The sequence below is a fragment of the Phyllobates terribilis genome, unplaced genomic scaffold (genome assembly GCF_046119375.1).
Source record: "Phyllobates terribilis strain yellow unplaced genomic scaffold, ASM4611937v1 Scaffold_1__5_contigs__length_1240528914, whole genome shotgun sequence".
NCBI lineage: Eukaryota > Metazoa > Chordata > Amphibia > Anura > Dendrobatidae > Phyllobates > Phyllobates terribilis.
Window position 1 is genome coordinate 65,765,119 of NW_027362761.1, and position 24,640 is coordinate 65,789,758.

The following is a 24,640-nucleotide window of genomic DNA, read 5'->3' on the forward strand; positions in this document are numbered from 1 at the left end:
TTGCTCCCCTAAATGAATTCATTGAGACGTGTAGTTTGTAAGATTACGTCACTTATTGGGGGTTTCTGCTGTTCTGGCACCTCAGGGGCTCTGCCAATAGCACCCTCAAACCATTGCATCAAAATCTGAACACCAATATGGCGTTTCGTCCCTTCTGAACTTTGCATTGTAGTTTGACCACATATGGGGTATCGGTGTACTCAGGAGAAACTGCACAACAAATTGTATGGTGCAATTTCTCCTGTTACCCTTGTGAAAATGAAAAAAATGGGGCAAAAAGAAAATTTTTGTGGAAAAAATGTGATATTTTATTTTTACAGCTCAACGTTATAAAACGTCTGTGAAGCACCTGGGGGTTCAAGGTGCTCACCACACATCTAGATACATTCCTTGAGGGGACTAGTTTTCAAAATAGGGTCGCTTGTGGGTGGTTTCCACTGTTTAGGCACATCAGGGGCTCTCCAAACGGGACATGGCGTCCGCTAATGATTCCAGCAAATTTTGCGTTCAAAAAGTCAAATGGTGCTCCTTCCCTTCCGAGTCCTGCCGTGCACCCAAACAGTAGTTGTCCTCCACATATTGGGCATCGGCGTACTCAGGAGAAATTGCACAACAAATTGGACCCTGCATTTTCTCCTGTTACCTTTGTGAAAATGCAAAATTTGGGCTAAAAGAACATTTTTGTGGGAGAAATGTGATTTTTTTATTTTTACAGCTCAACATTATAAATTTCTGTGAAGCACTTGGGGGTTCAAGGTGCTCACGACACATCTAGATAAGTTCCTTGACTGGTCTAGTTTGCAAAATGGGGTCACTTGTGAGGCGTTTCCACTGTTTAGGCACCTCAGGGGCTCTCCAAACACGACATGATGTCCGCTCTCGATTCCAACCAATTTTGTGTTCAAAAAGGCAAGCGGAGCTCCTTTGCTTCCGAGTCCTACTGTGCGCCTAAACAGTAGTTTTACTCCACATATGGGTTATCGGCGTGCTCAGGAGAAATTGCACAACAAATTTTGGGGTCCATTTTCTCCAGTTGCCCTTGTGAAAATAAAAAAAATTGGATCTCAAGTAAAATTTTTGTGAATTTTTTTTTCTTTCCACATTGCTTCAGTTCCTGTGAAGCACCTGAAGGGTTAATAAACTTTTTGAATGTGGATTTTTGAGCACCTTGTAGGGGTGCAGTTTTTAGAATGTTGTCAATTTTGAGTATTTTCTGTTATACAGACCCCTCAAAGTTACTTCAAATATGATGTGGTCCCTAAAAAATGGTTTTGTAAATTTTGTTGGAAAAATGAAGTACAATATGTCACGAAATAGCAATCCTAGAATCAGTGGGAGCCGTTCAAGCGTTCCAGAGTTATTACCTCATAAAGTGACAGTGGTCAGAATTGTAACATTTGGCCTGGTCATGAAGGTGAAACCCGGCTTGGTGGGTGAGGGTTTAATAGGTTGTAACCCTGTGCGTCCAACCCATTATCCAGTGACAGTTTCTAATAAATCTGTACAAACATTTTGAAGACTGAGAATACAGAAAGTAAATCAGAGAATTGGAAAGTTTCAATTATACAATTAAACCCATTTACAGTGGTGCTGGAAAGTTTGTGAACCCTTCAGAATTTTCCATGTTTTTGGATAAATTTCGCCTAAAGCTACATCAGATTTAAGAGAACTGAAAGTTAATAAAGAAAACGCTGCTCGCTTCAGGTTCATCCATAACTTTTATCAGACGACGGTTAGGACTTTTACTTGGCCATTCCGAAACATTAACATTATTCTTGTTTAACCCTTCTTTTGTAGAATGACGTGTGTTTTGGGTCATTGTTAATGACCTAATTTCCATTGAAATTCAGCTCATGAACATATGTGCTGACATTTTTCTTTAGAATTTTCTGTCAGAATTCATTATTTCATCAATGACGGCAAGCTGTCCTAGTGCGGATACAGTAAAACAGGCCCAATCCATGTTACTACCACTACCAAGTTTCACATATGTATGAGTTTTGTTTTTTTGCTGTAATGTAGTGGTTTTCTTTCTCCAAACATAACACATCTCATTTAAATAAAAAAAATTATATTTGGCTCATCTGTCCACAAAACATTGTTCCATTAGCCTTTTGGCTTATCCAGGGGATTTTTAGCAAACTGCAGTTGTGGCAACATTCTTTTTGGAGAGAAGTATCTTTCTCCTTACAATCCTGCCATGCACACCAGTGTTGTTCAGTGTCCTTCTGATGGTGGACTCATAAATATTAACATGACCTAACGTGAGAGGGGCCTTTAGTTGCTTAAAGGTCACTTTGAGTTCCTTTCTGACCAACCAGACTATTTATGCCTTGCTCTTGGAGTGTTACAATACTAGAGTAGTACTGCTAAAATCCAGTGGCCGAAAGAGCACAAGCGGTAATAGAAGTTCTTGGAGTTAGCAAAGGAGTTGTAGGAAACATCTTAGTAAAGGGCAATTGCAGAACATAGCAGAAGCCTCCAGTGGTAAGGAGTGGGATTGCAGCACAATTATTGCAAGGTGAACAATAGCAGCCACTAGTGGTCAAACTGTAGAAGGATAGCAGGAATCCTGACATGGAGTAATCTTTGTTGGTTGACGATACCTGGACAGGGTAATAATTATCTTGGGTTTCTTCCGTTTGTACACATTCTGTCTGACCATGGATTAGTGGAGTCCAAATTCTTTAAAGATAGTTTTAATACACTTCCATAAATATGTGTTGTAAAAATCAAACTTTCCCTGTTCTTATCATATAAAAAGGTTTCTTACTCACACCTGATTGTCATCCCATTGATTGAAAACACCAAACTCTAATTGGACCTTTAAATAATCTGCTAATCCTAATGGTTCACATACTTTTGCCACTAACAGACATGTGAAATTGAATAATTTTCCTCAATAAAAAATGACAAAGTCTAATATTTTGTGTGAAAGTCGGATATAGTTTTAGGTCAAATAAATGCAGAAATATGGAAAGTTTTGAACGGTTCACAAACTTGCAAGCGCAACTGTATGTTCAGGAACTGGAATACCTCTTTAATATCTCTCTTTATATTTACCAATTGAAAACTTTTTAGGTTTTATTAAAAAATATTATAATTTGGTTTGCTCTGGACCTCTAAGCCAAAGTGCATACACCATTTTTTAGCAGAAGGGTCCGCTCTGTAACTACACTGAAAAAGTGCTAAATAAACAAAAGGTGCCATCAAAAATAACTTTTTTCAACAATTAAAAAAATGTAAAGTATTAATGTTTTGATTTTTTTTTTTAAATATTATCATTTGTTTTAAAGAAGTAAAATATGAAAAATAATTTAAAAATGTTTCGTATTTCCTCTTTTAAACACTAGAGGGAGCAGCTGCTGAAATTTGCCATGAAAACCTAGTGTACAATTATCTCACATTATGACTGCAGTAAATGTGGGCTGGATCTGCTCACATGTGTGTGACATCGCTCCTCTCCTCCCCTTCTGGGTGTTTGTAAAAAGATAAGAAAGGATGAAGTTTAGGATCACAGTGCGGAGCCATTTTGTTGGTGACTGCCAGTGATACTGTCAAGTAGACAGCGTCACCGAGCATTGGTGCTGTTCGCTGTATCATAAACTGGGGTTAAATATGTTGTGGAGTGTATCACACACTGAGATTATTCACAGCATGTGATACACTATGCGTATCTAGATATAGCGCTTAGTGTAGTGTATCACATGATGGGATAAGATACACCCGTCTGGGGCATATTGCTCATGATGGTATTAGATACACCCGTCTGGGGCATATTGCTCATGATGGGATTAGATACACCTCTATGGCGCATATCCCGCATGATGGGATTAGATACACCGGTCTGGGGCGTATCGCGCATGATGGGATTAGACTCACCGCTTTGGGCGTATTGAGCATGATGGGATTGGATACACCGCTCTGGGGAATATCGCGTATGATGGGATTAGATACACTGCTCTGGCACGTAACGCGCATGATGGGATCAGATACACCGGTCTGGGACGTATCGCGCATGATGGGATTAGATACACCAATCTGGGGTGTGTCGCGCATAATGGAATTAGATACACTGGTCTCGGGCACATCGTGCATGATGCGATTATATACACCAGTCTGGGGCGTATGACACATTTTGTTGGTGACTGCCAGTGATACTGACAAGTAGACAGTATCACCGAGGATGGCCGGCAGCACCGATTGTGTTAGTTGGTGCTGCTTGATGTATTATAAACTGGGATTAGATATATGACCCTGCTCCCATAGAAGTGGACTGAGCAGGGTCACGCATTACACCACTGCTCCCTTAGAAATGTGTGACCCCACTCCGTCCACTTCTATATGAGCAGTGGTGTAATGTGTGATCCCACTCCGTCCACTTCTATAGGAGAAGTGGTGTAATGTGCAACCCCACTCCATCCACTTCTATAGGAGCAGTGGTGTAATATGTGACCCAACTCCGTCCATGTGAACAGTGGTAGAATGTGTTATCCCTCTCCGTCCACTTCTATAGGAGCAGTGGTGTAAAGTGTGACCCCGCTCTGTCTACTTCTATGGGAGCAGTAATATAGTGGACGGATCAGGGTCACACATCACACTACTGCTCCCTTAGAAATGTGTAGCTTTGATCTGTCCACTTTTATGGGAGCAGTGGTGTAAAAGAATGGATAAATGTTCTGTAAATATATAATTTCACAAGCCCCCTACATATAATAAACTTGCACCCTTTAGTGCCTTACATTTGGCACTTAAGGGTGTTTACCCTAATAAATGAAAAAACAACATGGAGTCCCCCCTATTGTTGGTAACCAGCCAAGGTAAAGCAGACAGCAGGATACTGATATTATCAGGCTGGGAAGGTACCTGGTAATTGGGCCCTTCCCAGCCTAAAAATACCAGCCCACAGCCGCCCCAGAAGTGGTGCATCACATGAAATTAATCAATATCTATTAATACAAAAATTAAAATTACAGCATCTTCCCTTTAAAAGAATGAACATATTCACTGTAATGTAAAAACAACTTGCTTGCATATGTCTTTTGAGCTTCTTTTAACCACTTCAGGCTTGGAAAGCTGTAAATCAATTAAAAGAAGTGACCTCCTTCAGGGGGTTTACAAAAAGTTGTATGCCGGTATGGTGCCCAATACATACACTGGGGGAAAAAAGTATTTAGTCAGCCACCAATTGTGCAAGTTCTCCCACTTAAAAAGATGAGAGAGGCCTGTAATTTACATCATAGGTAGACCTCAACTATGAGAGACAAAAAGAGAAAACAAATCCTGAAAATCACATGGTCTGATTTGGAAGGAAAAATTTTTCAAATTTTGGTCACCTACAAAAGTTCATCTCAATACTTTGTTATATATAATTTGTTGACAATGACAGAAGTCAAACGTTTTCTTTATTTCTTCACAAGGTTGGCACATACTGTTGCTGGTATGTTGGTCCATTCCTCCATGCAGATCTCCTCTAGAGCAGTGATGTTTTGGGGCTGTCGCTGGGCAACATGGACTTTCAACTCCCTCCAAAGGTTTTCTATAGGGTTTAGATCTGGAGACTGGCTAGGCCACTCCAGGACCTTGAAATGCTTCTAAAGAAGCCACTCCTTCATTGCCCTAGCGGTGTGCTTGGGATCATTGTCATGCTGAAAGACCCAGCCACGTTTCATCTTCAATGGCCCCATTCATTCTTTCATGTACACGGATCAGTCGTTCTAGTCCCTTGGCAGAGAAACAGCCCCAAAGCATGATGTTGCCACCTCCATGCTTCACAGTAGGCATGGTGTTCTTTGGATGCAACTCAGCATTCTTTCTCCTCCAAACACGACGAGCATCCAAAAGCTCTCTAGCAAACTTCAGACAGGCCCTAACATGTAATGGCTTAAGCAGGGGGACACGTCTGGCACTGCAGGATCTGAGTCCCTGGTGGCGTAGTGTGTTACTGATGGTAGCCTCTGTAACGTTGATCCAAGCTCTCTGCAGGTCATTCACTAGGTCCCCCCTTGTGGTTCTGGGATTTTTTCTCACTGTTCTTGAGATCATTTTGACCCCACGGGGTGAGATCTTGTGTGGAGCCCCAGATCGAGGGAGATTATCAGTGGTCTTGTATGTCTTCCATTTTCTAATTATTGCTCCCACAGTTGATTTCTTCACACCAAGCTTCTTGCCTATTGCAGATTCAGTCTTCCCAGCCTGGTGCAGGGCTACAATTTTGTTTCTGGTGTCCTTCGACAGCTCTTTGGTCTTCACCATAGTGGAGTTTGGAGTGTGACTGTTTGAGTTTGTGGACAGGTGTCTTTTATACTGATAGCAAGTTCAAACAGGTGCCAGTACTACAGGTAATGAGTGAAGGACAGAGGAGCCTCTTAAAGGAGAAGTTACAGGTCTGTGAGAGCCAGAAATCTTGCTTGTTTGTAGGTGACCAAATACTTATTTTCCACCAAAATTTGAAAAAAATTTCTTTCCAAATCAGACAATGTGATTTTCAGGATTTGTTTTCTCATTTTGTCTCTCATAGTTGAGGTCTACCTATGATGTGAATTACAGGCCTCTCTCATCTTTTTAAGTGGGAGAACAATTGGTGGCTGACTAAATACTTTTTTCCCCACGGTATCTATGTTAATGGCACCTTATACAACCTTATGTATGTGCATCTATAATATAAGCAACCCCCCATGGATGGTAGGCATATGGTTGTCCATTAGTATTTTGCTCCTGTGGTGCCTCCATCTTTTATCATGAGGATCTGCTGCACCCTGCAGTATATTGGTATTGTGAGCAAGTATCGGTAAGTAAGGCTGCTTTTTCTGTGATATTTTTTGGATTTGATGAGTATGCACTGGCAAATTAAGTCACTAGGTTTGTGATTGGTTTTAGACAAATTTATGGGAAAAAAATTGGTTAATTGATTTTGCCATTATATTCAATAGAACTGTGACTTGATATAATGGCAAAGCAGGTAAATTGATCTGCTAAAAATCCTGTTAAAGTAAAAAGAAATACCTCCATCCCTGCCATACCGAGGGAATTCCTCAGTTATGTTAATGATATGTATTTGGAATACTTCTTATCATTTATGTTGCCATTTTTTTGTTTTCCTCACAACTGATAGGTCCTCTTTAGGCTAATTCTCTGCAATACTACAGAGATGTCTAGGAAGTGGATTGAGCCAGTAGTTGCAGGGGCTCAGATTGCGAGCTCCTTCTATGACACGGCACTCCTTATGGTGGTAAGGAATCATTACAACACATCCATCAACAGCCTAGAGGTTCCATCCAACTGTAGTAGAGATGACATGTTACAGAAAGCCATCTCGAACTTCTACATCATTTATAATGTCATCATGGGATTAACACCTCTTCTTTCTGCCTACGCCTTAGCAAAAATTGGAGACAGGACCAGCAGGAAAGTCACTATATGTGTGCCATTGCTCGGATACCTCCTATCAAGAATGATTTTGTTGTTTGTCATCACGTGGGAATGGCCAGTGGAAGTAATGTTTGGCTCTGCAGCACTGAATGGTTTAACTGGCTGGTTCACAACCTACTGGGCCGGTGTTATGGCTTGGGCTTCCTTACGTTCTTCTGAAAGAAGACGATCTCTTCAACTTATTATTATTGAAATGGTGTATGGATTAGCAGGATTTGTAGGCAGTTTGGTATCAGGACATTTATTTGTGTTTTTACATATAACGAGCCATCAAGGAACTATCCTTATGTTTTGCAGCATTGGTGGCTACGCATTTTGTGTCCTATATTGCATTTTTGTTCTGAGGACACCAGAAGAAGATGATAATTCAGAGACAACCAGACTTTTAAAAGACTCTAGAAATACAACTATACAAGAGGACAAGACTGAAAATTCTGTTCTTGAAGCACCATCGAAGCTCATTCTTATTTCATTGTTTGTCAGTGCTATACTTTTTAATGTTGCTTTTACGGCAAGTGATGATGTACTCAATGTGTTTGTACTAAAGAAGCCTCTGAATTGGGGTCCTGTAGATGTTGGCTATGGCAATGCCGCTGCTTACATGACCTGCATCACCAGCTTTCTAGGAGTTTTTATTTTTTCTAGATTTACAGGTGATTTGGGATTGATTACTATTGGAATCATTTCATTTGGTTCTGGACTTCTGATAATGGCCTTTGTGCGCTCAACATATATGTATTATATTGGTAAGTACATATCGTTGAACAAGTAGTGTAACAATTCACATACACTAGTGTTCAGATGTAAACTATAGTAATAAGAGGACCTGCATAGAAGTTTTTGAAATTTTAGTTGCATGTTGCATTTTTGCAGCCTCTAAAAACGGTTCCCTTGGCAGTAAAAACATTGAAAACGCCTGTTTTTCTGCGTTTTCATAGTATTTTTGCAACATTTTTTGCTGTGTCTTTTTGGTGTGGAATATTTGTGTGTTTGTCTTCAGTACATGTTTAATAACATTAGTTTTATTCACAAAAAACGCAGCAAAAAAGCTTAAATAAGTTTTTTGCACTTATTACTTTCGGTGGATGAAAATAAGCTGCAAAAACGATGAAAGACTTGACATGCTGCAGATTTCATAAACGCTGTAATTTCCAATTCGGTCAAGAAAAAAACCCACAAACATAACATTTCTGAAATCTCATAGCTTTTGCTGGTACTGTAAAAAGCTGCTCTTAATTTGCATAACAAGCTGCAAGAAAATGAAGCAAAAACTCAATGTGTGAACATAGCCTTACCTGGACTTTTGCATTTTTTTTTCTAGTTAGCAAGATGTTACTTTCCATGCACAACAATTGACTTTATATCCCAAATTATTCATTGACAAGTGTTTACTGTATTTTCCTTTAATATTTAATAAGAACTTGAATAATTACATTTTTGCTCTGCTGAAAGTTAGGAAATTACATGCTGCACTATCCTTATGAAATATTTTTGCATTGATATATTTATTAATACACTTTTCAGCTCGAGTTGTGATGATATTTTCATTAATCCCTACACCAACCATCAGATCAATGATATCGAAGCAAATTCAGGGTTCCTCATATGGTAAGATGTTACAGTGCTAAACATGAATAAAAATGATTGTAAATCTACCATATATTTACACTATATGCAGGCAGTACACATTGCAAAATACACTATGTGTTGTTTTTTTTGTGGGTACGTTCATTATTTTTATTTAGCACCTACACTTTTATTATGCAGAGTTGTTCATAGAGAATAGAGGTTAGGCATAAAATCTAGAAAGCGGTTAGTAGCTATAGGTGATATGTTATTTCACAAATAAATACTAATTACTCTTAATTGTCTAGTACTAGGTGTCTTTGTAAGGCCACATCCCCACTATCAGTATTTGGTCAGTATTTTTTCTCAGGAGTGGGAGCCAAAACCAGGTGAGGAACAATCAGAGAAAAGGTAGAATAGAAACAAGTCACCAATTCTGCATTTATCACCCACTCCTGGTTTTGGCTCTCACTCCTGAGAGGAATCACTGACCAAATACTGATAGTGGGGCTGTGGCCTAAAGGTCATTAAAGGGAGTGTTCAGTTAAATAAAATTATATATTAAATGAGTTTACAAAATTCAGTAATACACTTCAATTATCATGTCCCCTGGTCTTCAGTCCTGGTTCTGCCGTCTCTGCACCACATCGGTACTGTGTGTGTAGTGGGCTGACTGACTGCTTATTTAAATATCTAAGCCAACCTCCTTCTCATTCTATGCTTTAGTCACGGCAGAGTAGGAGTGTGACTACATGACAGAGGATGAAGATAAATTTTCTTTAAAATTGCTATCATGGATTCCTGTACACCTAAGATCTCAAAACTTTTTTTTTCAGGCAAAGTGTTTGTTGCACTACAGCTAGCGATAGAACTTGTGGCAGTGAGCTCTTCTGCAGGATTCAACAAGCTCTATCAAGCCACATTAGACTGGTACAGTGGATTCTGTTTTATTGTGTTTGGTGCCTTGGCATTCACCAGTGTTATTCCCATTGGGTATGTATATGACACATATAATTCTCCATATAGTCATGATATCTGTTTATTTAAAACATTTTTAAATATTTAAGGGTAACATTTATGAAAAGTATAGAAACAGACAGACCGCTATGTGCAAAATAACATCACAAATGTGTTTCATTTTGTTTTTGGCTGAAAAGATCATACAACATGGGAAAAAAATCATGACTAGGTGTATGCGAGTAATGGGCAACCAACAGAATTAACAGTCATGATATGCTAATTGGGTGTAATTTACTCATTTAATGAAAGGCAGATGTTCTAATTAACAGCAGTGTGGTTTTTAATTAGTGAGGTCATTCATTCTGTGAAGATTGCTCTCAGTGAGAAAAACGAGATAATCTTGTAGTTATGATACCTTTTAATGGCTAACAAAAATAAAATAAATGATGTTACAAGGCAAGCTTTCGAGACAACTTAGGTCTCTCCATCAGGCACATTATGGTAAGGTATATGAAGAAACACAAATATATGCACACAAAGAAAGAAAAAAAAAAAGAGAGAAAGCAGATGCATGGCATAATAAATATGAAAGTTGTCATATTAAAAGGCAACTTTAAATCACAAAAACACGGACGAGTTTGGGAATGCAAACTGACTAGGGTCTTTCACACCCTCCACACAGGAATAAATCTGTCAGGAGGATTTATGACTCACTACAAAATCTGAGGAATCTGCTCCAGAAACAGTGAAGGCACCAGGCCTCTGATCTTACATGGATATTGGGACCATAAAACTTTCACACCACTAATCTAATCCAATTAAGGATTCCCTCTCTGAGCTCACTTTGTTTGCTTATTTAAATGTCAATTATGCCATGCATCTGCTTTTTTTTTTCTTTATTTGTGTGCATATATTTGTGTTTCTTCATATACCTTGTCATAATATGCCTGATGGAGAGACCTAAGTTGTCTCAAAAGCTTGCCTTGTAACATCATTTATTTTATTTTTGTTAGCCATTAAAAGGTATCATAGCTACAAGATTATCTTGTTTTTCCCACTGAGAGCAATCTTTTTTCTACTGGCTAACACGGTACCAAACCCCTTTTCTTTCTCATTCTGTGAAGAAACAGGAGTCAATTATTGCCCTTATTTAAAGAAGGAGAGCAAATGTTGCACCTGCTGGTTTTAGCCCTTGCTCAGTGAGTAAAATGGGTCGTTCCAGACATTGTACCGAAAGAGAAAGAACTTTGATCAAGAGGTTGAAAAAAAAAGTGCAAAAAAATAATTGTATGCTCAGTTAAAAAGATTTCCAATGCTTTAAATTGGCAAACAAAACCCGAAACACGTGGTAGGAAAACAAATACTACCCTCCTCATGGAATCACAAGAACGGCATAGAAGCATCCAATGATCAGCTCCAGGGAGTTGTTCAGTTACCTGTGAGTCCTGCAACCATCAGAAGACATCTACTTGAAACCAAACTAATTTGCAAGAAACCCTCGTAAAGTACCACTGCTGAAAAAAAAGACGTGTTGAAAAGGTTATTGTTTGCCAAAGAACACTGAGTAACCTGAAGAGAAGTGGCACAACATTCTATAGACAGATGAGAGCAAGATTGTTCTTATTGGATCTAAAGGCCACAGACAGTTTGAGAGATGACCCATAAACACTGAATTAAAGCCACAGTACAATGTGAAGACTGTAAACATGGAGGAGCAAGCATAATGGTTTGGGGAGGTTTCTCATATTATGGAGTTTGGCCCATTTATCGCATATCAGCCACCATGAACTAGTTTGAATATATCAAAATACTGGAATAGGTCATGTTGCTTATGCTGAAGAAGAAATCCCCTTGCGAAATTGTGTCCTGCTGAAACAATGACCCCAAACAGTAAGCGGGGTCAACATCATGGTTCCAGCCCAACAAGATTGATGTAATGAAGTCGCCAGCCCAATCCCCTGACCTCAATCAGATTGAGCATTTGTGGAGGGACATCAAAAATGCTGTTTTGGTATAAAACCAAAGAATGCAAAAGAACTGTGGAATGTAGTCCAATCAGCTTGGGCTGGAATATCTTATTAGTTGTCTCCATGCCACACAGATGTAAAGCAGTTGTCAGAAATAAAAGTTATACAACTAAGTATTAGTTCAGTGATTAAGAGAAAATCTAAGTCTGGAAACAAATTTCAATTTATACTGTAAATATCAGAGTTTGTAAATGAAAATGCAGACACTTATTTGATCAGACTATTATTCCTTTTTCATTTTCAGTTTAAAAATTTATGCTTTGTTCATATTTTCATTTGGAGTTGAATGTGCAGCTCCCAGTGCCCATGTGTATATGGAAATAAATGCTATTATGAGGATTCAGCTTTTTCTCGGTCAATTTAAACGTAGCAATCTTTCAAGCAGACCATAGATTCCAGACATGTCTATTAAAGGGGTTATCCGGCCTTAGAGTGCAAGTCTGCAGTGACTTTATAACTGCAGAGTTGTGAATCCTCACATCACACGCACTGTTAGGATTCCCCGGTACCGGGAGCAGGCGGTCATGTGACCGCAAGTATGCGATTTGACAGGTTTTTATCAATTTGATTTAAACAGATTTTTTTAAATCATCAGGAATGTTTATAGAATTTTTCTTTAATTGACAATAGTCTTTCTTGTTTTTTTTTCCCAGTATTGTAGCCTGCCATAATTGGTCCAGAAGAAATCAACAGAATAATGTAGTGGTTACAGACCCACAATGAAGTTCCTGAAGAATGAGGAAACCTCTTCCATCATCATTGAAACCAGCAGTCTAAACACTATGCACAACTACAGATTGTTCCCAACTATAAATTAGTTATTAAACACACACCAAATGTGCCATCACCATGGAAGCAATGAGAAATGCACAGCGATTTAATTTCTAACTCTATCACAGATGGTCGTACACCTCATTGACATTTCTGCGATGCCGCTGTATTCTGTTTGGATGGAGTAAGGTGCAGGATACAGAAGAGTATGGAGGTAATATTATGCAATGACTTCTTTCTGAACGCATTGCATATTTTATAGTATGAATCATATTCTATTAAATACAAAACAATGCAACCAATTCTCCAAGGAGATGCCCCTTCTCCCAGGGCCAGTGCCTCTGGGATGTAATACAGTGTATTATACAGAACAGGATTGACTGAAATATGGCACACAATGCAGTTCCATATTTCACACTGAATTACAAATGTTAATGAGCGTTTTAGCAGTTCCCAAAAAGGCAGTAAATAACCTCATCATGCCTCTTTATGTCTTGGATTTCATTAGTACAACAAGGCCCATAGACTGTTATAGGTTCCCTATTAAATGGGTTGTCCGGTCAAAAACTACAAGTCTGCAATGTAACTGCAGACTTGTGATTCTTCACATTGCACTCACTTTGTGGATTCTTTGGTGCTAGCAGAGGCGGTCATGTGACCACAATTATGGAATATGTAAACTCCTGGCCACATTCCGAATAGATAGGTGCTGCCTGGCACAATGCAAGTGTATTGAGTGAGGCCAAAAACAGTCTAGTAGGAATGTGGCCCAGAGTATGAACATTACATACTTGCAGTCACATGATCGCCTACTTCTGGAATTGGAGAATCCTCACAGCACGCTCTGTGTACAATGTGAGGATTCACAAGTCTGCAGTCACATTGAGTAACTACAGACAAGTAGTTTCAGACCTGACAACCCCTTTACGGCTTCAGACAGGACATAATCATGAGGAATGTGGCAAGAAGTAATTGGCTCAGATTTTTTTTTCTGTTTAGACTGTCTGCCTGTTGGTTATTGGAAGAATATTAAAGGGTGACTGTCACATGACTCCAGCTGTCCTAACCACAGACAGCATGAGGAAGAGACTGGCTCCTTCATTGCAAACATTTATGCCTGAAACGCTACAGCCATTCAAAGAGAAAGTCAAAAACAGGGCCAAAGACAAGGTGACTAGTTTCAAAAAGGTATTTCCCCATCAGCTACTCCCACTCACTCAGCTAGAATGACCGGCTTCCCCCTATACACACACAGGAATAGACCTGTCAGTCTTGATGAAAAGGCGTGTAGAAGCTGGCAGGGACGTATCTGTGAGACTAGTCACCTTGTCCCTGGCCGTGTTTTTAACTATATTTTTTCTCAAATGCCCCCAGTATTTCAAAGTTAAACTTAAAGGGGTTTTCCCACAAACAAAAGTTCATTTTAATAATTGTCTGTGTCTGGCCATGTATGGAACATACCACATCTCCTGGGCGGGGGAGGAAGCAAAAGAGTATACAGACATTACAGATCGGGATCGCAGAGGATTCATTTTGAGGTAAAACATTTCACTATATTTTACCTCACAAAATGAATCCTCTGCGATCCCCTGCTGTAATGTCTGTATTATCTTTTGCGTCCTCCCCTGCCCAGGAGATGTGGTATGTTCCGTACACGGTCAGACACAGACAATTTTTAAGATGAACTTTTGTTTGAGGGAAAACCCCTTTAAGTTTATAATGAGGGAGCCTGTCTCTGATTTAATATCCATGGTTTGGAAAGCAGGAATCCAGTGAAAGGTTCCCTTAAAATGTTTATAAAACACATAATTATTTACCGGTAATGTGTTTTTTCGGAGTCCATGACAGCACCCAACGAGAGAGGGATCCGCCCTCCAAGGACAGGGAACCATCAGGCTTAAAAGGGGCGGTTCCTCTCCCCATGTCAGATGGTTACAGAGTCTGAAAAACTGGATCTCTGGATATCGTTAGATCACCACAACCCCGAGCACCCCGTGTAAAACATCAAGAGGAGAAGCACAAAAAGGGACAAACCCTCAACGATGGGAGGGAATATGAGGGTGCTGTCATGGGCTCCGAAAAAACACATTACCGGTAAGTAATTACGTGTTTATCGGTCGTCCATGATAGCACCCAATGAGAGAATTACATAGAAGCGTAGAATTAGGGAGGGACCACAGCCTGCAGAACCCTACTCCCAAAAGGTGATATCAGCACCAGAAAGATCCAATCTATAGTGCTTATAAAAAGTAGTAGGCGAAGACCACGTTGCCGCTCTACATATTTGGTCGATAGACACACGTGACCTTTCTGCCCAGGTAGTAGCAACGGCCCTCGTGGAATGAGCTCTGATATTCTTCTCCACCTCTCTGCCGCTTGCAGAATAGGCCATACTAATAGCCTCCCTGACCCACCGGGCTAGCGTGGCTTTAGAGGCCTTATATCCCTTCATCTGTCCCTGAAAGCAGACAAAAAGGGACCTATCCTTCCTCCAGGAACTAGTGGATTCTAGGTACCTCTCTAAACAGAGTTTGACATGTGAGGAATGTAATTTTTGCTCTTTATCGTTAGTGGGGTTACTACAAAAAGTGGGTAGGACAACTTCTTGTGATCGGTGAAACGTAGAGACTACTTTCGGGAGGTATGCCGGGTCAGGTTTTAAGATTACTCCATCATCCCGAAACAGGGTAAAAGGAGGGTCTGCTGAGAGGGCCTGAATGTCTCCTATCCACCGAGCGGAGGTCAAGGCTACCTAGAGAACCATTTTAAGGGAAAGGACTTTAATAGGAACCCCCTGTAAAGGTTCAAAGAGAGGGGCTTTTAAGGCCGAGAGTACTAGGTTAAGATCACAAGGGGCTGAGCTAATGGACCGAACAGGTTTGGATCTGGTGTATGCCTTTATGAACCGTGAAACTGAAGTGTCCCTTGCTAGGTTAAAGTTATAGAGAGCTCCAAGGGCAGATATCTGGACTTTGTGGGTACTAACTGAGAGTCCCATCTCCACCCCCTTCTGTAGAAACTCCAAAACTAAATTAATTGGGACCTCCCTCTTCAGATCTGCCCAGGATACTGACAGGAATTTTTTCCAAGTCCTGTGATAAATCCGGGAAGTTACAGGCTTTCTGGATTTAAGGAGAGTAGAAGATACCTCAGCTGAGAACCCCCTACTCCTCAGCAGCTTCCTTTCAAATTCCAGGCAGTCAGATGCAATCTGCCTTCCTGCGGGTGATGGACTGGTCCCTGAGAGAGGAGGTCTGGAAGATCCAGGAGAACCTAGGTATCGGAGACTGACATCTGCTGGAGCCAAAAAAAACACGGTCTTCTTGGCCAAAATGGGGCTATCAATATTACCCGAGCCCTGTCTTCTCAAATTTTGCGAAGAACTGTCGGTATCAGAATTAGAGGGGGAAAGGCATAACCCAGTCTGAATCTCCAGTTGATCAGAAGGGAATCTATAGCAAGAGGATAATCTCTGGGATTCAGGGAGCAAAAGTGATCCACCTTCCGGTTGGATCTGGTTGCAAAGAGATCTATGGAGGGGACTCCCCACATGAGCGTAATTTGGAGGAACACTGCCTGATTCAAGACCCATTCGCCCTGGTGAAGGTGTACTGGGCTGAGGAAATCCGCTTTTCTATTGTCTTCCCCTCTTATTTGTACTGCGGAGATAGAGACTAAATGTGTCTCTGCCAGGAGAAAAATATGTTCTGTTACCCTCATCAGTGTCCTAGACCGAGTACCTCCTTGGTGATTTATATATGCTACCGATACTTGGTTGTAGGACAGAATTTTGACGTGTTGGCCCTGTAATGCCGGCAGAAACCCCTCTATAGCTTTCTCCACAGCTACTAACTCCTTCACATTGGAGGAACTGGTTTTTAAAGGACCAGACCAACTCCCCTGAAGTATGTGCCAATCTAAGTGAGCCCCCCATCCCGAAGGACTGGCATCGGTTGTAACTATCCTTGTAGCTGGGGACCAGCAGGAAACTCCCGTGAACAGTACTACAACATCAAACCACCAGCGGAGAGATTTAGCCGATGATTTCCCAGATTTTTTCTGAGTCTAAGGACGAAAGAAAAAAGCAGGGAAAAAAACAATTAATAAAATTACATTCTCGGAGTTCTCTCACCCATCAGATGTGAAGAAGAGGTACCGGAGCTGGAGGAGGACTCTTGTCCTGGGACAAATCCCCTCTGAAGGTCTCGCGGGAAGAATGACTGCCACTGCGGTGTGTCTTCTTCTGGGACCCAGTCTCTACTGGGGCCTCCGTGCCGCTCATTGCTGAGGAAAAGGAGCGCCGTTGTCTGGAGCAATAATACAGCAGCAGTTGGATGGAGCACTAAGGCAACGCTCCATTCTCTCTTCCAAACTTTTATCAGGAAGTGCTCCCTGCAGCCAGCCTCCCAGATTGAACCCGGAAGTCCGGGTGAGTCACCTGACCGGAGCACTCGTCATCAGGACCGCCCCCTGACGTGCGCATGCCCGGGACACGGCGGCCCCAATTATGGCCGCCGCCACGCGTGATGTCGTGGGTCCGCCCCTGAAAGTCCGGCGCACATGTCACCTGACCAGCCTCTTCCGGCTGGCCAGGCGCGTGCGCAGCCCGGGACACCCAGCGGACGCCCACCACAGCATGGCGCCGCCAGGTAACTTCACCAAGAGGGACCGACAGCCTCCTCTGGCCGGGAGCCACAACCCTGGTGTCTGGAGTCATGTGGCCGATCCGGCCTACCTTGCGCCAAGCAGGTACATTCAAAGGGGAAAAAACAAACAAACAAAAAAAAACAATCTTCTGGAACCGCCGTTCCTGAGGCTCCACATTCAAGGACAGAGAACCAACTGACGTGGGGAGAGGAACTGCCCCTTTGAAGCCTGATTGTTCCCTGTCCTTGGAGGGCGGATCCCTCTCTCGTTGGGTGCTGTCATGGACGACCGATAAACATATTTGGTTTTCTTGCAGTGATCCTGGAAATAATGTACTACAGTAGATTGAATAATTTAAGTCTATTGGAAAGTTCTAGTTTTCGTGGTAGCACTTTACCAATGATTTCTTCTTTGTGATATGCGAGTGATGTATTCTAATCACCACAAAATAAAATAAAATGTGTGCAGTGGCCCTCTGAATAAGAAAGTGTAGTCTGCTGTGCTTTCCGATACAGTTTAAAAATAAAAAAAGGTATGCTGTTGCATACCGGCCAGCGCGAGAAGCCGAAAGGACACACTTTCCGCCCCCGTCTAGGTAATGGTCACCTATGTTGATGTTACAGTGTACATTGAAAATTTGTAGCATTGAAAAGTCTTAAAAGATCATAACAAAAATCAATTTTAAATTAAAGGGGTATTTCCATCTCCAAGATCTTATCCCAATATGTAGTAGGTGTAATAATAATAATAATATTAATAATAATAATAATAATAATATTATTAGCAAATACCTCCAATTAGAAATGTAGTATAGTTTTTCTGATTGACTATGTCTCTTTCCTCATGTGCAGGCACTGCAGGACCTTAGGTATCCATGGTTATGTCCACTGATATAGTGACCGTTAGTTAGCTAGTTCCTAGTGGTCTCAACAATGGATATCTAAGGTCCTGCAGTACCTGCACATGAGGAAAGAAAAAGTGAATCAGAAAAACTAACTACATTTCTAATTGGAGGTATTTGCTAATATTATTATTACTACTACACCTACTACATATTGGGATAGGATCTTGGAGATGGAAATACCCCTTTAAAGAAGTACATAATTAAGACTCCTCCAAAACCTCTGAATACAAAGGCCTCTGTCACAGTGGTCACTGGGTTCACAATCAAGACCAAGTTCCCAAGTTCCACAATGAAGAGAAAACCTTCTCAGAAACATCAACACTGCAGCATTTAATCAATTAGACCTTTACTAGAATGACCAGACAGAAGCCTACGTATCCAGTACATGACACAGAGTTTGACTTGAAGAACTGTCAAAGGAAATCAAGATTGTACAAAGATTGTACTGTTGACCAAGCGTAATTTCAGGCGAAAATCATCTTGCCAGTATGACAGAAGCAGTCTGTTACGGTTGGTCATTTTTAACTATAGGAACTGGAAAAGCAGTCAAGATAAAGGATTGAGTATTTTATGAAAATTTGCTCCACAGTGCTCTGGACATCACACTGGGACAAGATTCTCCTTCCAACAGAATGACCCAAGGCAAACAACCAAGACAATGCACATGAGTAGCTCCGATATACTCTGGATCTAAACCTGATAGAACATCTGCAATACCAAGAAGAGATGAGCATAGGCAAAAGAATGAGAGAAAGTCCTTAATTACAAGTATGCCGAGCTCGCATCATAATACCAAGAACAGTCAAGGCTGTAATCAATGAAAATGCTACCAAGCTAAAGGCACTGTTTACCTATGTAAATGTTATGATTTCCCCTTTCTAGTCTAAATACATTTGGAATAATTTATTTCGCTTCATCATACTGTGTATACAATTGCTAGAAACAAAACTCAGAATAAAGCTGTTATGAAAGAAATGTTGTCTGAATACTTTGCCATTCAAGTATACATTGCATGCACAGAGACACTTCACATACTCAGAATTCACAATAAGGAATTTTAAGTTTCTACACTTCAGTGTCAAGTTCAAGTGAAGAATCATTAAAATGTTTCTCTTCACTCACTTTATTTAAAAAGCAAACATTACCACATAATCTTGTATGTGAATTCAGGCTTACAAGTCTACAGTGTTCTAGGTTATTCCTCGAGCTTTTCCTCAGTAATAAGAGAAAATCATGGCCAAAAGTGTTGGCACCCTTGAAATCGTTCCAGAAAATGAAGTATTTCTCCCAGAAAAGTATTTCAATTACACGTTTTGTTATACACGTTTATTTCCTTTGTTTATTTTGTTTTGTTTCAATACACAGAAAAAAGGCAAATTGGACATCATTTCACACAAAACCCCCAAAATGGGCCGGACAAAATTGTTGGCACCTTTCCAAAATTGTGGGAAAACAACTTTGTTTCAAGCATGTGATGCTCGTTCAAACTGACCTGTGGCAAGTAACAGGCATAGGCAAAACGAAAATCACACCTGAAACCAGATAAAAGGGGAGAAGTTGTCTCAAACTTTCCATTGTGTGTGCCACACTAAGCATGGAGAACAGAAGAGTAGAGAACTGTCTGAGGACTTGAGAACCAAAAATGTTGAAAAAACATCAACAATCTGAAGGTTACAAGCCCATCTCCAGAGATCTTGATGTTCCTTTGTCCATGGTGCCCACATAAATCTAGAAGTTTACAACCCATGGCAATGTAACTAATCTCCCTGGATGTGGAAGACAGAGAAATTGATGAAATATTACAATGCAGGAGAGTCCAAATGGTGGATAAGCAGCCCCAATCAAGTTCCAAAGAAATTAATGCTGTCCTGCAGGCTCAGGGTGCATCAGTGTCAACGGGAACTATCCTTCAACATTTGAACGAAACACTATGGCAGGAGACCCAGAAGGACCCCACTGCTGACACAGACATCAAAAAAAGCTAGAAAGCAGTTTGCCAAAATCCTTCTGGGAAAGCATCTTGTGGACAGATGAGACCAAGATAGAGGTTTTTGGTTAAGCACATCATTCTACTGTTTACTGGAAATGGAAAGAGGCCTACAAAGAAAAGAACACAGTACATACAGTCAAATATGGTGGCGGTTCAATGATGTTTTCGGGTTGTTTTGGGGACAGATGAGCCAGGACTGGCGGAGTTATGCATACTCCATAGACATACTGATAGATATTTAGATTGTGAGCCGCAATGGAGACAGTGCCGATATTGTCTGTGAAGTGCTGTGGTATTAATGGCACTATATAAGTGAGTAAAATAGTAACACAGTAACGTAGGTTGGGTAAAGACCTAGGTCCATCAAGTTCAACCTTTCTCCCCCAATTGTACTCCCCATACCAACAGTACACTAACTTACTGGAACTAGGCCTCACAAATGAATTACCCTTTTTATTTTTATCATTACTGCACTATTACAATTACGAATAAACCAGTTTATAATTTTTTAGTTAGTTTTATTTTTGTATTACTGTTATGGTATTACTAAAATCCCTATACCTTAATCTGTTGATCCAGAAGAATTGAAATAGCCGTGTATCAATTAAAATATAAAACTTTTATTAATTATTTATAAAATTATTAAAGTGCAAGTGCTCACAAACTAACATGAATGCAAAAAATAGGAGAATGGTCCACTCATACACTCCTTTTCTCAAATGCCACACCTGATATAGAGACATCAAATGTTCAAGTGACCTCTCATGTGTTACTGGTCATCCAAAATACTCTCCTGTAAATACGGAAATTTGTGTATGTATTAAGTAGGATAGTCCTGCATACAAGAGTCAATAGTCACTCAACAAAAAGCACCTGATGATACATAGCAATGATCATACGGAACCTTAATCACCTCAACAATAAATAAGCATAGAGGTCAGTGTCAAATATAATAAGAGATGCTTTTTGGACAGGAGAAATACACAGGTAACATGATTATTTACCAAACACGCAGCAAACCATAGTGTTGGGGTCTTCCCAATTCATAGTGTTGGGGTCTTCTCAATTTGTATAAACAAACCAATAGGCAGGGAATTGACCCATATCCTTCTTAATAATGAGAGAGCACAGACGCTTGTTAATGAGCTGGTCGTCTCCCTGGCAATAGGGGGAGCGCGATGTAAAAGGATCTGAGCATCTTATCTGGCAATTAGTATGCGCTCCACGGAAATCCGGAAGTGCGTCATAGCCACACCCCCGGAAATGACGCGTGCGTGCCAGGCAGCGTTCCACACTGGAGGAAGTGGTTTGTACTCAGGATGAGGATGGCAGCATGGGACACGCTGTAACCAATCCAAGTGCAGCGCTCAACATTTAAGGAGGGATCCTCACATGTGCTGTAGCAGTGCAGATTAGGGGAAGAATTTTTTTCACCCCTGCATGGATGGAAATTTATGAACCCTATCCCCCCCTGAAGAATCAATATGAAGAAACGCGCCGGGGTGGTTCGTATAAGGTGATGCTCACCACAATGGAGATTTGACGATAGACATTTCCAGAAATATGGGTGAGATCGTTCCGTTTACTTAGATAAACTGTTTCCCTACTATTTTACCCATGTCTAATTAACGGGATAATTGTTGTAGGGTTATTAAGGATATGGGTTAATTCCCTGCCTATTGGTTTGTTTATGCAAATTGAGTATCAAACCGTGAAGGAGGGCTAACATTGGGAAGACCCCAACACTATGATTTGCTGCGTGTTTGGTAAATAATCATGTTACCTGTGCATTTCTCCTGTCCAAAAAGCATCTCTTATTATATTTGACACTGACCTCTATGCTTATTTATTATTGAGGTGATTAACCCCTTAATAACATCTGACGTACTAATACGCGTCTGTGCCCTGGGACTTAAGAGCCAGACCCGTATTAGTACGTCATGGCGATCGCGCGCGCACACAGGCTGTGCGGGCGCGATCGCCGCCGGGTGTCAGCTGATTGTCACAGCTGACACCCGGTACTATGTGCAGGGAGCGGTCACGCACCGCTCCCAGCACATTAACCCCCGCGATGCTGCGATCGAAGTCGATCGAAGTCGATCGCGGCATTGCGGGGGCAAGGGGAGGTGATCGCCGATACTCACCTCCTCTTCCGGCTTCCAGCGCAGTCTGCAAAGGCTTCCCGGGTGTTGCCATGACGACCCGATGTCGTCATGACAACATCCGGGTCACCAGAGAGCAGGAAGATTGCTTGGACATGCGCAGTGCATCTCCAAGCAATCTTCACACTGTGCACTTCTGACAGCCTTCATGGCATAGGGATGGTGCTCCATTCCTGTGCCATGCAGGCGATCAGAAAAAAAAAAGTGAAAGTCCCAGAGTGGGACAAAGTAATAAAGTGTATAAACTGTGTGAAAGTGGAAAAAAAAAAAAAAAAAAAAATGTGCAAAAATATTATAAAAAAATAAAAAAAATAATACACCAAAAATAAAAATATAATGTACCCATCAATAAATATTATTATAAAAAAAATAAAAAAAAAACAATAAAAGTACACATATTTGGTATCGCCGCGTCCGGAACAACCTGACCTATAAAACTGTCCCACTAGTTAACCCCTTCAGTGAACACGGAAAAAAAAAAAAAAAAAAAACAAGCAAAAAACAATGCTTTATCACCATACCGCCAAACAAAAAGTGGAATAACACGCGATCAAAAAGACGCATATAAATAAAAATGATACCGCTGAAAACGTCATCTCGTCCCGCAAAAAACAAGCCGCCATATAGCTCCATCAGCCGAAAAATAAAAAAGTTATAGCTCTCAGAATAAAGCGATACTAAAAAATATTTTTTTCTATAAAATAGCTTTTATTGTGTATAAGCGCCAAAACATAGAAAAATTATACAAATGTGGTACCGCTGTAAACGTACTGACCCGAAGAGTAAAGCTGCCTCATCAATTTTACCACACGCGGAACAGAATAAAAAAAAAAAAACAATTCCTGAATTGTTGGTTTTTGTTTATTCTGCCTCCCAAAAATCGGAATAGAAAGCGATCAAAAAATGTCACGTGCCTGAAAATGGCACCAATAACAACGTCAAGTCATCCCGCAAAAAACGAGCCGTCACATGACTGTCTGCCAAAATTTGGAAAAATTATAGCTCTCAAAATATGGCGATGCAAAAACTAGATTTTACAAAAAATGCGTCTTTTAGTGTGTGACAGCTGTCAGTCATAAAAACCCCATATGATTCTGGCATTGCTGTAATCACACCGACCCGAAGAATAAAGTCGTCTAATCACTTATACCGCACAAGGAACGGCGTCAAAAATAAACTCTTGAGTTAGGATTGGGCTAGGGTTAGGGCTGGGTTTGGGGCTAGGGTTGTGCTGGGGCTAGGGTTGTGCTGGGGCTAGGGTTGTGCTGGGGCTAGGGTTGTGCTGGGGCTAGGGTTGTGCTAGGGTTAGGGCTGGGGTTGGGATTTTTTTCAAAAGTAAGAAAAAAAGATGACGATATGGCGACTAGTGTTGAGAGCAAGTGCTCGCTACTTGAGTTTGCATCGGGTGCTCTGGTATGCATTTAGTATCGTGGGTATTTGAGTGACATGCTCGAGTCTCTGCCCCATATGCTTCGCGGCCAAAAAACTTTACGGGGATTGCCTGCCATGCACGAGCGATCCCCGCATGTTTTTTTTTGGGTGTCTAATAACCGTGAAACATGCGGAGCAGGGACTCGAGCATGTCACTCGAGCACACGCTGTACATGGTGCATACCTGAGTACCCGATGCAAACTCAAGTAGCGAGCACTTGCGCTCAAGAATAATGAAAACTTATTCAATATGATGACCTAATGTAAACAAATAATGTGCCGTACCTCTGGGTTCAAAATGTTCACTATACACCTTAATAAAATCTTTGAGGGGTATAGTTTCCAAAATGGGGACACTTGTGGGGGAGCTCCACTGTTTAGGCACATCACGGGCTCTCCAAACGCGACATGGTGTCCGCTAACAAATTGAATGGAAAATCGGCTCAAATTGTTAGCGGACGCCATGTTGCGTTTGGAGAGCCCCTGTGTGTCCAAACATTGGAGCTCCCCCACAAGTGACCCCATTTTGGAAACTAGACCCCCCAAGGCACCTATCTAGATGCATAGTGAGCACTTAGAACCCCCAGGTGCTTCACAAATTGATTCGTAAAAATGAAAAAGTGAAAATAAAACACTTTTTCATTTTTATGAATCAATTTGTGAAGCACCTGGGGTTCCAAGTGCTCACTATGAATCTAGATAGGTGCCTTGGGGGGTCTAGTTTCCAAAATGGGGTCACTTGTGGGGGAGC

At 40.9% G+C, this 24,640-nt stretch overlaps 1 protein-coding gene across 2 annotated transcripts in view; it reads left to right on the forward strand.

Annotated features, from left to right (window-relative positions):
* Positions 1–19,270, forward strand: part of LOC141165894 (solute carrier family 46 member 2-like) — a 61,419-nt gene extending 42,149 nt beyond the window's left edge. The window contains exons 2-6 of one of the 2 annotated variants that reach the window (XR_012251219.1): positions 7,115–8,177; positions 8,956–9,039; positions 9,834–9,990; positions 12,638–12,969; positions 18,896–19,270. Coding sequence is in view for 1 of the 2 variants with exons in the window: in XM_073651936.1 (XP_073508037.1) it covers positions 7,151–8,177; positions 8,956–9,039; positions 9,834–9,990; positions 12,638–12,707 (1,338 nt within the window). In the remaining variant the exon portion in view is untranslated. Of the gene's footprint in view, positions 1–7,114; positions 8,178–8,955; positions 9,040–9,833; positions 9,991–12,637; positions 14,200–18,895 lie in introns of those variants that run through there. The other variant, XM_073651936.1, reaches the window with a different exon arrangement.
* Positions 19,271–24,640: the final 5,370 nt, after the last annotated feature.